Here is a 14677-nt window from a genome sequence, read left to right as displayed (position 1 = left end):
ATCTTATCTATGTAACAGCATAGCATCTTGGAAATGGGAAGTGACATATAGAAGATTAAACATTTAAAATATTCATTTTGTATTGAATCAGTGATGCAAACACAGGTATGGTGAAAAATAGAGAACTATTCAAAGCAGAAAAAAAACAGTGTAATATACCATCTGACAAAGGCCTGTGCTATAATGCTTCAATTAACTGGCTATTCTTTATAATATACTCAGATCAATAGGAGACAGAGATGTTAAGTTATAAATGAAGGGTTTTTATTATTATTTACAGGTAGATATTATCAAGGGTGTAACTTTGGTTTAAGAAGTGGGAGACACACAAAACAGGGGGTCCTCCACAATGAAACATATATTATCGTTGTATATAATGAGTGTGCAAACTTATTTAGTATCCTATCCATATGAACCTGTTTATTTGTGGGGGACCTCACTTCCTCTAGGGGTCCGTGGCATGCTCCCCCGGGAAGATTGTTTTCTTTAAATGTAAGTTAAATGCATCAATCTGGTGCACTTTGAGGGCAAAATTAAGAGATTTATGCATACAGCTCTCAACACTCATATAAAACAGAACTGTATAATGCTTCAATTAACTGGCTATTCTTTATAATAGACTCAGATCAAGAAGAGACAGAGATGTTAAGTTATAAATCAAGGGTTTTTATTATTATTTACCGGTAGATATTATACACTTTTGACGGGCTTTTTTTTTTTAAGGGCTTCAGTTTTTCTTCTTCTTCTCCTTTGCTTGCGAAAGTGTTTCTACTGCTTTACGCAACCGACTTGTGCTGCTGCTGCGTCATGACGTGACCGGTGCTTATCAGGCTCTAGCTCCGAACCGGCCCTGGAACGACGTTTCAAGCTCCGTGCTAGAGCTTTTCAGGTTCAGAACCGGTTCTTCGGTTTAGCTCAGGCTCTTTTCACACCGCCCAGAGTCCGACTGGTGGTGCGTCATTGCGTCATCGTTTGCGTCATGACGTAACTGTTTGCGTGCCTGCTTCATAAAGCCAAACCGCGCGGAAACCCCTCACAGCTGACACCGACAACAACAACAATGGCCGATTGTGCTCCAGCTTCCTCTGTAACTCTTCCGAAGAATATTCCCAGTAGGTAGCTGGTCTCTTCAGTGGACCACTGTTGCTCGTTGTGTAAAACACGGGGTTTTTGTTGTTGTTCAGGAGTTGATCCCGCCTCGACGTAAGCGTGACGTATGCGGTACTTTTGCTCCAGCCGGACAATTTTTTGGTGCTTGAAACGAACCGGATTCCGGAGCTAAGAGGCTGCTCCGCTGCGGTGTGAACAGGAAAACCCGGTGCTTTTCAAGCTCCAGCTCCGAACCGGCCCTGAAACACCGTTGGTGTGAATGAGGTATGGCCGGAGCATTAGTTCACCGGAGCCTCGCAGCGGGGTTGCGGCCCGTCTACACTACAGGCATCGAAAAATGCTAATCAACGCTTCGCCCATTCGCTTGAATGGGGTGACGTAGAAGATTTTTAATCTTCGCCGAACTGCATTGTGGGGAGCATGGCATGGCTTTGCAAGCATCACGAGCATCTATCGGCATCAAAAGTTGAACAATGTTCAACTTTTGAGGCTCGATGCTTGGCATCAGCCAATCAAATCCCGTTTATGCAAATCCCGCCAGTGCAAGCGCAGCCAATCAAACCGCGTGCAAGCTCGGAGAGCCAGACCGCAGTTCATTTCCTCATATTCCAAACGAGATATTACGGTAGCAAATCACCCGGTTCTTTACGACCAGAACTATTTACCGGGATACAAACTGGAGGAACCAGGCATGGAGGGAGGTGGCAGAGACAGTGGGTGAAACTGGTAGGTTTTTCGCCTGTTTGGAGAGTTTATATCCAGTTTACTTTGTTTTAACATTGCTATTGCTTTGTATGTCGGGGGCGGGAGATTCATGTGATTGGTTGTTGGTCGCAAAAAATCGCCAGGCTTCAGACACGCCCAGCTTCAAGATTTTTTGATGCCTGTAGTGTAGACGGGCCGTTACAGCGCAGAAGTGCGCTGCATTTGCACATGACTGATGTGCAACAACATGTGACTCCTCTGTTTGTCTTCTGTTGGTCGCTTGTTAGCAGACCCTTCACGCGATAGCAGAGCGAACAGGTACAGGAAGCGTTGAGCGAGGGATCATTGTCCACTAGTCGTGCTCGTGGATGGATACAAAAATATAATTTGGCGGCCGTTAATAGGCTATACGTCTATGTTTGAAATGAGAAGTTGTCCGTCAATCCGTGAGTCGGACCCCCCTCCCCCCAAAACAAAAACTATTCGGTTCAAATCAGCGTTAAAAAAGCGGGAGGTGCCGAAAAGCGACTAATTTGCATCAGTGATGCCATCTATGAAATGTTTTTATTCAATGTGTTCATTTAATGTGTCTTTTCAAAACACAAACACTGAAGTTTTTTTTTTAAATATACAAAAATAAAAATTAGTATGAAAGTGATTGGCATTATCTCCATCACTGATGATCTATCATATCACAAAAGAGAGAAGGGGGGGGGGGGGGGGGGGGGTGGTATTAAGCGCTTTACTATATATTCATGTGTAATGCAGAGCTAATGACAGCATTTATTTCACAGCGTAACCGATGATGTGAGGCTTGATAAGGAACAGGAGTGGTGCTTCCACATGTTTCAGCTTGAGGTCGGAGAATCCAGCTGCCTCCAAAGGTTTCCACGTGTCCCGGACGATCTCACATCCATCCCCAAAGTAGTACCAAGGGGGCTGAAGAACATGCTGGAAGAAGTAGGTCCAGGTGGAGGGCTCTCCAACAACATGCTCCATGAAAAATAAGCCTCCACCCTGCAAAGCAAATATTTGTTATTTCCACACTGTGTACTTTATGGAACTGAAATATTGTGCAAGTTTATCTAAACTAAAACTATTATTTAGAAACCAAATCCTGAATGGTTATGAGCAAGACCTGTGAACTCATACTTGTTATTTCTTGTCAAAGTTATTTATTTGTTACGGAGCCCTGGAGGGTTCAAAGAGAGAAAAATAAATAAAACGAGTCCACGTTTTATTAATTTGTGCGCACGAGATACTTTTTCGTGCGCACAAGATACTTTTCTCGTTCGCACATCGAACTGCCCGATTATTACACCATATCATTAGTTTTATGAAGAATATGTCCGGTCGCCAGGGCGTGTGTGTGTGAGGGCATTTGTTTTTGGTCGTTCGTACCGGTGCACTCCGGCAGGACTATACCACTACATCGAGAATTCTTTTTTAAAAAAAATGTTTTTTGGCCCTCCGGCTCACGCGCAGCACCGGCCCACCGGGAAAACTCCCGGTATTCCCAATGGCCAGTCCACCCCTGCTATGCAATGCCATTTCTCCACATACACATAACAGTCTGCAATGAAACGGTTGTCTCCTCTGTGCTCCACTTCCTACTTGGCGCACCGGTAACTTTCTCGTGCGAACGAGAAAGTATTTTGTTCACACAAGATACTTTTTTTCCCCCTCCATGAACCTTTAGGAGCTCCGTAATTTGTTTAAAACAATGAATCCAATATCACGGATGCTGATGACGAAGACCTAATCTTTTATTTTCAAGAAAAATGTACGAAAAGTTTTTTAGCTTCTTCTTGCCCCTGTTGAACATGACAAAGACTATTTGAGAATGTATTTGTTTTTTTGTACCTTGAACGTTTTTCCTTTTATTTGCTTCTCTTTGTTATAATTATTATAATTATAATTATTATTTTGTTTGTTTTGTTTCTGACATGTTCAATACATTGACTAATATATATAATATAATATATGGGGGTTGCCGGTGCATTACTGGTGCATTTTCCTAAATGCATGTTTAAAGAAGAAATCATTGGAAATACAAGCAATATTTTTCAGCCATCCAGTCTTAAAGACCATATGTGGCCTCCCCCTGCATTATAGCACACACATGTTTTGTGTATTTACAGAAAAATGATCAAGTAAGCACTAATTTATATAAAACCATGAGTGCATCCATATATAATTGTTGTGTATAATGTGCTGATACATGTGGTTCACCTATGTCCCCTAGAAATAGTTCATGTTTTATAATGAATGCTTTTTTGTTAAATTGTTTTGCCTCAGGCTTACATATCTGAGGAGAATTAAGTGAAATTAAATTACAACACAGGCTTAATATTTATATTAAACTTGACATTCTGAATTGAACTACTGAGTTTCAATATATATAAAGTAAAAAGATAAGGGCACCATTTATGTCGCCATACAGGTCAAAGGCATCAAGAAGCAATAGTGCAGGTAGGTTAAATGTTGTGATAAATGAATTGATAACAACCTATGGAATTAAACAATCTTAATTTGGCTAATGTGATGTGTGACATGTGTTAGGGATCATTTTTGCTACTCTTAATTTTTGTGTATCCATGGGTTAAAACAAATATATAAATAATGTAGACTTCTTTGCTTGTTGTTTGTTGAGTGAGCACATTTTTGATCTCCACTGGTGAATGATTAATCCAGTAGTTACGCAGCATTAGAACAGTAGCCTCAATAGAAATACAGGCATTGACTTTGGATGGGAGTGAATTTACTTTGGACTTGTTCTTATTTCAGGAGTCAGGGTCTTACCGGTCTCAGCATGCGCCGTGTCTCCTGCAGGGTTTTCGGGATGTTGTTGACACTGCAGAGCACCAGGGTGCACACAACAACGTCTACCGACTCACTCTCAATAGCCCCCATGTCCTCCCCCGACGCCACCAAAAATCTGTCAAACGTGATGTGGTCATTCCCTTCCATGCTGCTCTGCAGGTATTTCTTGAAATTAGGGTTGGGGTCAGTGCAGATCACCTTGCATCCGGGTGGATAAAACTGAAAATTGGTGCCAGTTCCACAGCCGATCTCCAAAATAGTGAGCTGCTTGCCATGCCTGTTGAACTCGGGTAGACTGCGAAAAAGCTCCTTCTTCTTGTCGTGCATTTTGTTGTTGTACATTATTGAACATCGGTACCAACAAATAGGGAAAACACGTTTGTATATTTCATACATGCCGAGTGCTTTGATCAGATGAAGAGGCAAGCATAAAACATTGAAGATTAAAGTGCAAAATGCCATTATGAGAGCCATTTTTCCGCTCTAGACCCTGTGGCGAATAAGTCCGTCAACAACAGCAAAGTAAACTGTCCACAGAACTTGCTGCTGTCTTTGTGCATTCGAAACAGGAAGCTCTGAAACTATTTCAAAATAAAATTATTTTAGACAAAAAATATTATATAGAGTCGTTATCAATTTGTTTTAAAGCTCAATAAATAACAAAGAAGACCTCTGACCGGCACTTTTCTAATTTTGTCCGGAAGATTTAAACTTTAATGGACATGTTGACCGGCGGAAATGAATCGAACGGAAACTCTGGACTACCGGAGAGATTTACAGTAGGAGCACGCGCTTGCCTCGGGGAGGGAGAAAAAGAGCCAGAACTTCCACAGCGGAGAATAAACAGAAGGGCAAACATGGCAACCATGCGCGGGAAGTCTTCTTGGCTCCACTTACAGGCCCGGCATATGTACTACAGCGTCTCCAGCGCTTTCGAGCGGTCTCGTGTGAACGGACACGTTTCTGGTGCCTGTTGCGTGTGGACGGAAGACTTTTTTGATATCGATTTCGGTTTGTTTGCGTTATCGTCCTCGTGTGGCTCCAGCCTTAGGGCCTCATATCTTAGGGCCTCATACCTCGGAGTCGTTTTCGACAGTCAGCTCAAATTCAACCACCACATAAATCACATCACCAGGACCGCCTTTTTCCACCTCAAAAACATTGCCCGTCTCCGCCCATCACTCTCCTCCTCTGCTGCTGAAATCCTGATTCATGCATTCATCACTTCATGACTCGACTACTGCAATAGCATCCTCTATGGCATACCATCCAACCTCCTCAATAAACTCCAACATATCCAGAACCTCTCTGAAGAACCAGCACCTTACCGTGGTAGAGAGGTTTGTGTGCCCTGATGAACCTGGGGGCTGTGTTGTCTGGAACCTTGTGTTCCTGGTAGGGTCTCCCATGGCAAATTGGTCTCAGGCAAGGGGCCAGACTAAGATTGGTTCACAAGACCTCATGAAAGACGACACACGAAGTGAGGATACCCGGCCCGGAGGAAGCCCGGGGTCCCCTTCTGGAGCCAGGCCCAGAAGGAGGACTCGTCGGCGAGCGTCTGGTGGCCGGGCTTGCCACGGAGCCCGGCCGGGCACAGCCCGAAAAGGCGACGTGGGCAACACCTCCGCTTCTCCGTCCCGCGGGCCCACCACCTACGGGAAACAGCGATGGGGTCGGGTGCGCTGCCAGAAGGGTGGCAGTGAAGGCAGAGGGTCTCGACGGACCAGACCCGGGCGACAGAAGCTGGCTTTGGGGACGTGGAACGTCACCTCTCTGGGGGGGAAGGAGTCGGAGCTTGTGCGGGAGGTGGAGCGTTACCAGTTGGATCTGGTTGGGCTCACCTCTACGCACAGCGTCGGCTCTGGAACCTTACTTCTGGATAGGGGTTGGACTCTATTCTTCTCCGGAGTTGCTCAAGGTGTGAGGCGCCGGGCGGGTGTGGGGATACTCACAAGTCCCCGGTTGGGTGCTTCGTTGTTGGAGTCTACCCCAGTGGACGAGAGGGTTGCCTCCCTACGCCTGCGGGTTATGGGGGGGAAAACTCTGACTGTTGTGTGTGCTTATGCACCCAACAGCAGTTCAGAGTATACGGCCTTCTTGGAGACCCTGGAAAGAGTCCTGTATGGGGCTCCTGAAGGGGACTCTTTAATCTTGCTGGGAGACTTCAACGCACATGTGGGCAATGATGGAGACACTTGGAGGGGAGTGATTGGGAGGAACGGCCCCCCTGATCTGAACCGGAGTGGTGGTTTGTTACTGGACTTCTGTGCTAGTCATGGATTGGCCATAACAAACACCATGTTCGAACATAAGGATGCTCATAAGTGTACGTGGTACCAGAGCACCCTAGGCAGAAGGTCCATGATCGATTTTGTTATCGTATCATCGGACCTGAGGCCGTATGTTTTGGACACTCGGGTAAAGAGAGGGGCGGAGTTGTCAACTGATCACCATCTGGTGGTGAGTTGGGTCGAGTGGCGGGGGAAGCCTCTGGATAGACCTGGTAAGCCCAAACGTGTAGTTCGGGTGAACTGGGAACGTCTGGAGGAGGCCCAAGTTCAGGAGGCCTTCAACTCACACCTCCGGCGGAGCTTTTCGGGCATTCCTGTGGAGGTTGGGGACATTGAACCAGAGTGGTCGGTGTTCAAAGCCTCTATTGCCGAAGCCGCGGCGGGGAGCTGTGGTCTCAAGGTCCTAGGTGCCTCAAGGGGCGGTAACCCTCGAACCTCCTGGTGGACACCGGTGGTCAGGGAAGCCGTCCGACTAAAGAAGGAGGCCTTCAGGGATTTGTTATCCCGGGGGACTCCCAAGGCAGTTGCAAGGTACCGACAGGCCCGAAGGGCAGCAGCCTCAGCCGTGGCCGAGGCAAAGCAGCGGGTGTGGGAGAAGTTCGGAGAAGACATGGAAAAGGACTTTCGGGCGGCACCAAAGTTGTTCTGGAAAACTGTCCGACACCTCAGGAGGGGGAAGCAGGGAACCATCCAAGCTGTGTACAGTAAGGATGGGACGTTGTTGACCTCAACTGATGGAGTGTTAGGGCGTTGGAAGGAGCACTTTGAGGAACTCCTGAACCCGACAACTCCGCCCTCTATGTTAGAGGCAGAGCTGGAGTATGACGGGGGATCGACACCAATCTCCCGGGGGGAGGTCACTGAGGCCGTCAAACAACTTCACAGTGGCAAAGCCCCGGGGGTGGATGAGATCCGCCCAGAAATGCTGAAGGCTCTGGGTGTTGAGGGACTGTCATGGTTGACACGTCTCATCAACGTTGCGTGGAAGTCGGAAACAGTACCGAAGGAGTGGCAGACCGGGGTGGTGGTTCCCCTTTTCAAAAAGGGGGATCAGAGGGTGTGTGCCAATTACCGAGGCAACACACTACTCAGCCTCCCCGGGAAAGTTTACTCTAAGGTACTCGAAAGGAGGGTCAGGCCGATTGTCGAACCTCAGATTGAGGAGGAACAATGCGGATTCCGTCCTGGTCGTGGAACGACGGATCAGCTTTTTACTCTCGCAAGGATCCTGGAGGGGGCCTGGGAGTACGCTCATCCAGTCTACATGTGTTTTGTAGACTTGGAGAAGGCGTATGACCGGGTTCCCAGGGAGTCACTGTGGGAGGTGCTGCGGGAGTATGGAGTGAGGGGGTCTCTACTCAGGGCCATCCAATCTCTGTACTCCCAAAACGAGAGCTGTGTCCGGGTCCTCGGCAGTAAGTCGGACCCATTTCAGGTGAGGGTTGGCCTCCGCCAGGGCTGCGCTTTGTCACCAATCCTGTTTGTAATATACATGGATCGGATTTCGAGGCGTAGTCGTGGGGGAGGGGGTCTGCAGTTCGGTGGACTAAGGATTGCACCACTGCTTTTTGCAGATGATGTGGTTCTGATGGCTTCATCGGTCTGCAACCTTCAGCACTCACTGGATCGGTTCGCAACCGAGTGTGAAGCGGCTGGGATGAGGATCAGCACCTCCAAATCCGAGGCCATGGTTCTCAGCAGGAAACCGATGGACTGTCCACTCCAAGTAGGGAATGAGTCCTTACCCCAAGTGAAGGAGTTCAAGTATTTCGGGGTCTTGTTCTCGAGTGAGGGAACAATGGAGCGTGAGATGGGTCGGAGAATCGGAGCAGCGGGAGCGGTACTGCAGTCTCTTTACCGCACCGTTGTGACGAAAAGGGAGCTGAGCCAGAAGGCAAAGCTCTCTGTCTATCGGGCCATTTTCGTTCCTACCCTCACCTATGGTCATGAAGGATGGGTCATGACCGAAAGAACGAGATCGCGGGTACAAGCGGCCGAGATGGGTTTTCTCCGCAGGGTGGCTGGTGTCTCCCTTAGGGATAAGGTGAGAAGTTCGGTCATCCGGGAGGGACTCGGAGTTGAACCGCTCCTCCTTCGCGTCGAAAGGAGCCAGTTGAGGTGGTTCGGGCACCTAGTTAGGATGCCACCTGGGCGCCTCCCTAGGGAGGTGTTCCAGGCACGTCCAGCTGGGAAGAGACCAAGGGGTAGACCTAGAACCAGATGGAGGGATTATATCTCTTCTCTGGCCTGGGAGCGCCTTGGGATCCCCCAGTCAGAGCTGGTTGATGTGGCCAGGGAAAAGAAAGTTTGGGGCTCTCTGCTGGAACTGCTACCTCCGCGACCCGACCACGGATAAGCGGGAGAAGATGGATGGATGGATGGATATCCAGAACTCTGCTGCCCGCCTCCTCACCCACACCCGCTCCCGAGACCACATCACTCCCATCCTCCAGAACCTCCACTGGCTCCCCGTCCGTCAAAGAATCCACTTCAAAGTCCTCCTCATAACTTACAAAGCCCTCAACAACCAGACCCCCCCTACCTCACAGACCTGCTGCACCACCACACCCCTTCCCGCTGCCTCCGCTCATCAGAAGCCAACCTCCTATCCATCCCCACCCGCACCAATCACCGGACCTGGGGGGACAGAGCCTTCTCCTTCGCTGCCCCTCCCTCTGGAACTCACTCCCACAACCCATCAGAGACTGCACCGACCTCACCACCTTCAAAAAACTAGTATTATTTGACTTTAACTTTAACTATATATTTATTTGTTGTTCCTTTCTTCTCTTTTCTTTTTTTTCTTCACTATTATCTGTAAAGCGTCTTTGAGCACCTGTAAAAGCGCTAACAAATTAAATCTATTATTTATTATTATTATTATTATTATATACAGTATAGCGGCTAGCCCTTAAGGTCAAGACATGTGATCTTCGACACCCCCCCCCCCCACACACACACACACACACAGAGCCCCCCCCACATATCAAATCCCAATTTAACCCCTGGTGACACCATATCGCTGTCTGAAACATTGCTCTTTGCACATGTTGTTGAAATGCATCCTCTGTTGGCGGCAGATTTTCCGAGGCTGCATCTGTTGTTGATGCAGTTATGAAACTCAGTTCATTCAAGTTGTGCACATCAGTTCTTTTTATTTTTTCCATATAGCAGAAGTGCAAATTCTCTTGCGACTGGCAAAGACTCTTCCAAGCTGGCAGAGAGTCCAACATGGACCAGATCTTTGAGCTCGCTGAGAGGGGTCTTGAGTTTGGTGAATGTTGTTGTCTTTCCTATTCTGTAGAAACTACTTGTTGTGCAACAGCCCAGTGAGTGCATGACATGCTGGTATACAGTTAGACATGTCTTTACTATTCTGTACAAACTGCTTGTTGTGTCTGACCGGCACTTTTCTAATTTTGTCCGGAAGATTTAAACTCTAATGGACATGTTGACCGGCGGAAAAAAAATCGAACGGAAACTCTGCCGCACGGCCCTTGGAAGACGCGGAGAGGTGGGTGTTTTTCATCTGCTGGTGGACTACCGGAGATATTTACAGTAGGAGCACACGCTTGCCTCGGGGAGGGAGAAAAAGTGCCAGAGCGTCCACAGCGGAGAATAAACAGAAGGGCAACCATGGCAACCATGCGCGGGAAGTCTTCTTGGCTGCTTTTGTGGCAGGAGTACATTGCCACTTACAGGCCCGGCATATGTTCTACAGCGTCTCCAGCGCTTTCGAGTGGTCTCGTGTGAACGGACACGTTTCTGGTGCCTGTTGCGTGTGGACGGAAGACTTTTTGATATCGTTTTCGGTCCGTTTGCATTATCGTCCTTGTGTGGCTCCAGCCTTATGCCTCATATACAGTATAGCCCTTAAGGTCAAATCATGTGATCTTCGACACCCCCCTCCCCCCACACCGAGCCCCCCCACATATCAAATCCCAACTTAACCCCTGCACCATATCGCTGTCTGAAACATTGCTCTTTGCACATGTTGTTGAAATGCATCCTCTGTTGGCGGCAGATTTTCCGAGGCTGCATCTGTTGTTGATGCATTTATGAAACTCAGTTCATTCAAGTTGTGCACATCAGTCCTTTTTATTTTTTCCATATAGCAGAATTGCAAATTCTCTTGCGACTGGCAAAGACTCTTCATAGCTGGCAGAGAGTCCAACATGGGCCAGATCTTTGAGCTCGCTCAGAGGGGTCTTGAGTTTGGTGAATGCTGTTGTCTTTCCTATTCTGTAGAAACTACTTGTTGGGCCACAGCCCAGTGAGTGCATGACATGCTGGTATACAGTTAGAAATGTCTTTCCTATTCTGTACAAACTACTTGTTGTGTCACACAACAAGCAAATACATGTGTGGTTCATCTCTAGTGTACATGCATGCAGGCCATGAAATGAGAGAGAGATATGTCCCCATCAACACCATATGTGAGAGACTTGGAAAAGACATGTCTAACTGTCTACCAGCATGTCATGCACACACTGGCTGTGGCCATAGGCTGTGGCACGGGAGTCGGGACGTCACGTGCCTCAAAGGTTGAGGCTCCGCCCATGTTGAGCTCCCGCCCATGTTGAGGTATAGAGAGGCGAAGTCCCGCCCATCTACATCCGACCCATGCGACCCCGGAAACGGAAAATTATACATTGACGTCTTTCGATCCCGTTTGAATAGAGAGGCGAAGTCCCTCCCCTTCCGGGAGCCTCCATGGGACCCCGGAAGCGGAAAATTATACATTGAAGTCAATGGAGAGAGAAAAGTTATCTTTTGATCCCGTTTGAATTGTGCCACGAATGACACATATGATGTTTGTCAATCTTAAACAATCATTTCCATGCAAAAAAAGTCACAGTTTGTCGTAAAAATGCTGAAATATAAGACTATGAATAATACGCAACTAGAAAGACTACAAATCCCAAATGCATTCTGGGTCGCGTAAGTGATGTCATAGGCGATAATGCTCCAAGACTGGTTGTGACTCGCAAAGCAAAGAGGAAGAAGAAGACTGATTTATTCCCTCTAATAAATATAAGAGATTGCTCCAATAAATTCACTTTTACAAGATGCCTGTGTGCTTTGTACGAGGTTGTAATCACAAAAGAGATCATACCACTTGCTCGTTCTATCGCTTCCCGTCTGATGAAAGGACCAGGAGTCGTTGGACCAAACATATCAGGTAATATACATGTTTTGCATGGAACATAGTCAAGTTAGCTACCTAGCTAGTAGCGAGCATGTTAGTTAGCATTATATTACATTACTTAGCCTTGTCATTTGTATTAGCCTTAACATGAAGTAAACCAAAATGTTAAACAGTAAGAGTAGTCATGATGGTAAGTATTTTGTGAAACATTTGAAGAGTAGCCTATCGCCCCCTCCACCAGGTGCTAAGGGGGCGGGAGGTAGGCTAAGGCCACATTAGTATCAGCGATCTTTTCTACTTAATGCTATCTGCACAAATGGTTAACATTGACCATTAAAAGATCAGGCAGTTCAGGGAGAGTCGAAGGAAGGAAGGCAGGCAGCTTTGCATGACATTCTTCTGGACGTGTTTCATTGTGATGATAGTGAGAGTGAGTCAATCTGTTTGTTGGATAGACAGTAGTTGAGTGATTACTGAGAGAAAATTATTAAAAGAGATAATTATTCAGTGTTGTTACTTTAAAGTGTTGTTACTGACCTTTTTCTCTTTTATTTTCTTTACCTCACCTGTAACTGCTGAGACCCTGAGGAACATGCACACTGGTCTGACCTGCTCTGGTAACCTGATTTCCACTGTACGTAATAGTATTTGGTTATGGTATATTATTTATATACATCAAAGGCACAATGCACCCCTCAGAGACACACATGTATTGTGTGATATTTTGCATTGGTCATGTGAAATCATCTTTACACACTAGAAAACTGTAGGAGCGGCAACTTGTTTTGAAATTGAATTTTTAATATCCGATAATAAAGTTGATCTGTTTTCTTTATTCTTCTCTCTTCCCAGCTCCATCCATCACCATTCTCTGTTCCTGCCAGGTCCTGCTTGCTAATCAATGCTCATATTTTTTTTACACAATTACAAATAAAGTCAATGTATTGTATGACATGAAGTTGTGCTTCATTCTGAGTCAATAATAAATTCATTCTGCCTTCAGCTGCAAAATTATTGTGGACTGCACCGACATCCATGTAGCAGCCCCCCCCCCCCCCCCAGTAAGATGAACCAAGCAAAGCTGACATACTCAACATACAGCTGTGCTCTTAAGTTTACATGAAGAATTTGTGAAATATTGGTAATAACAGGTTTAAATGATTATTAGTAATTAATTATATAATTTTCTCATCGTAGATGAGCAGACAGGGAGCAGATGAGAAAAGCAGAATATGCAGCTGCCATTTTCCACATGGAAAAGAGAAAGGGCCAAGTGTATTTGAGTGGACAAAAGAGAAATCCCAAATACGAAAAATAAAATTATACAATTTAGATATGTATACAAATAAATACATATCCTATATACACCATCATGTATAATGATGGTGTATGATGTAGAAGGAAGTGTGGTAGATAACAATTAAATATAGAGTTACATACAGATCCATGTTACAGCAAAAGATGGAATAACTAAGAAGCACACAGTATAATAATAATTACACGCAACAATTAAATAACTGCTCAGCATCTCCACCACAATACCAATCTGCTGTGTCCTGTTTTCCTCCCCTCTGCATAACACCCCATCACACATACGAAACACAACGCAGAGTCCGAGGGTGTTAAGAGTATGTTTATTTAAATGTCCTCCTCTCTACTGGCCAACACAGGGAGCATATGCTGGGTGTAGAATTGTTCCAGGAGGAGGAGATTTCCATGCCATGCAGGGTCTTTGGGGATGGGGATGATGATCCCCTCCTTCGTGGTCCACAGTAGCAGAGACTCCGGTCTGTGATTTGCAGCTGTTATATAATATACAATACATTTTTTTGAAAAACATTTGATCAAAAAATAAGGATTTGGTCAGGATCTAGAGTCAGTGTGTAGTTTATTAATTAATCAATGCTCTCTACATTAGGAAAACACATACCAGTGTACCAGAGGGAGTCACACACAGCTGTGCCTAGATAACCAAACAAATTGACAACAGGGATGCAAACTCATCAGGTATGAAAAAGGTGACAAGGATCCGAGCCCCCTGACCCCACAGAATATCGGCTCTAAAATGAGGAATAACAGAGGATTTTAGCAGTCAGAACAACTAAAGCAGCAGTGTTAATATTAACAGAAACGCCATAGAGTCACATCTAATAGAAATATATAAAAAGCATTTATTTTAATTGTGTAGCAGTCAGTTAATAATTTTGGCAGCACTGTTGAGCATTTTGAAAATGTATTTTCAGGCCTCTGTGCAAGGCTTAGTCTTTCTATCTTTATAGCCACTGGTGTAAAGTAACTAAGTTCATAAACTCAACAAGTACTATACTTGGGCACAATTTTGAGATACTTGTACTTTACTTAAGTATTTCAATGTTTTGCTACTTTGTACTTCTACTCCACTACAGTTCAGAGGTAAATGGTGTACTTTTACTCCACTACATGTATGTAATACCTTTAGTTACTTTACAGATGTGGATGAATGATGTGAAATATAATCAAGTGTTAAATCAGACTTTAGTTCCACCTGGAGTAAATCCAAAAGCTACCCTGCAGTATACAAAGTCATTCAGACTAGCTGCACCTTTACCAGCTTTGAGAA

At 45.7% G+C, this 14677-nt stretch overlaps 1 protein-coding gene and 1 long non-coding RNA gene across 2 annotated transcripts; one reads left to right on the top strand and one right to left on the bottom strand.

The window, feature by feature from the left end:
• Positions 1–650: 650 nt before the first annotated feature.
• On the bottom strand, positions 651–5229 carry LOC307040038 (thiol S-methyltransferase TMT1A-like). Its single transcript, XM_079682544.1, has 2 exons — positions 4618–5229; positions 651–2832 (listed from the first exon to the last, which is right to left on the bottom strand). Exons 1-2 carry the CDS (start codon positions 5110–5112, stop codon positions 2599–2601), a joined length of 729 nt encoding a protein of 242 aa, XP_079538670.1. The 5' UTR covers positions 5113–5229; the 3' UTR covers positions 651–2598.
• Positions 5230–11941: 6712 nt separating this feature from the next.
• LOC307041639 lies at positions 11942–13078 on the top strand. Its single transcript, XR_013808835.1, has 2 exons — positions 11942–12712; positions 12931–13078. It is a non-coding gene; the product is annotated as an uncharacterized lncRNA (long non-coding RNA).
• Positions 13079–14677: the final 1599 nt, after the last annotated feature.

This window comes from Notothenia rossii, assembly GCF_949606895.1.
Source record: "Notothenia rossii genome assembly, chromosome: 5".
Classification (NCBI taxonomy): domain Eukaryota; kingdom Metazoa; phylum Chordata; class Actinopteri; order Perciformes; family Nototheniidae; genus Notothenia; species Notothenia rossii.
This window is presented reverse-complemented; position numbering and strand designations above follow the sequence as displayed.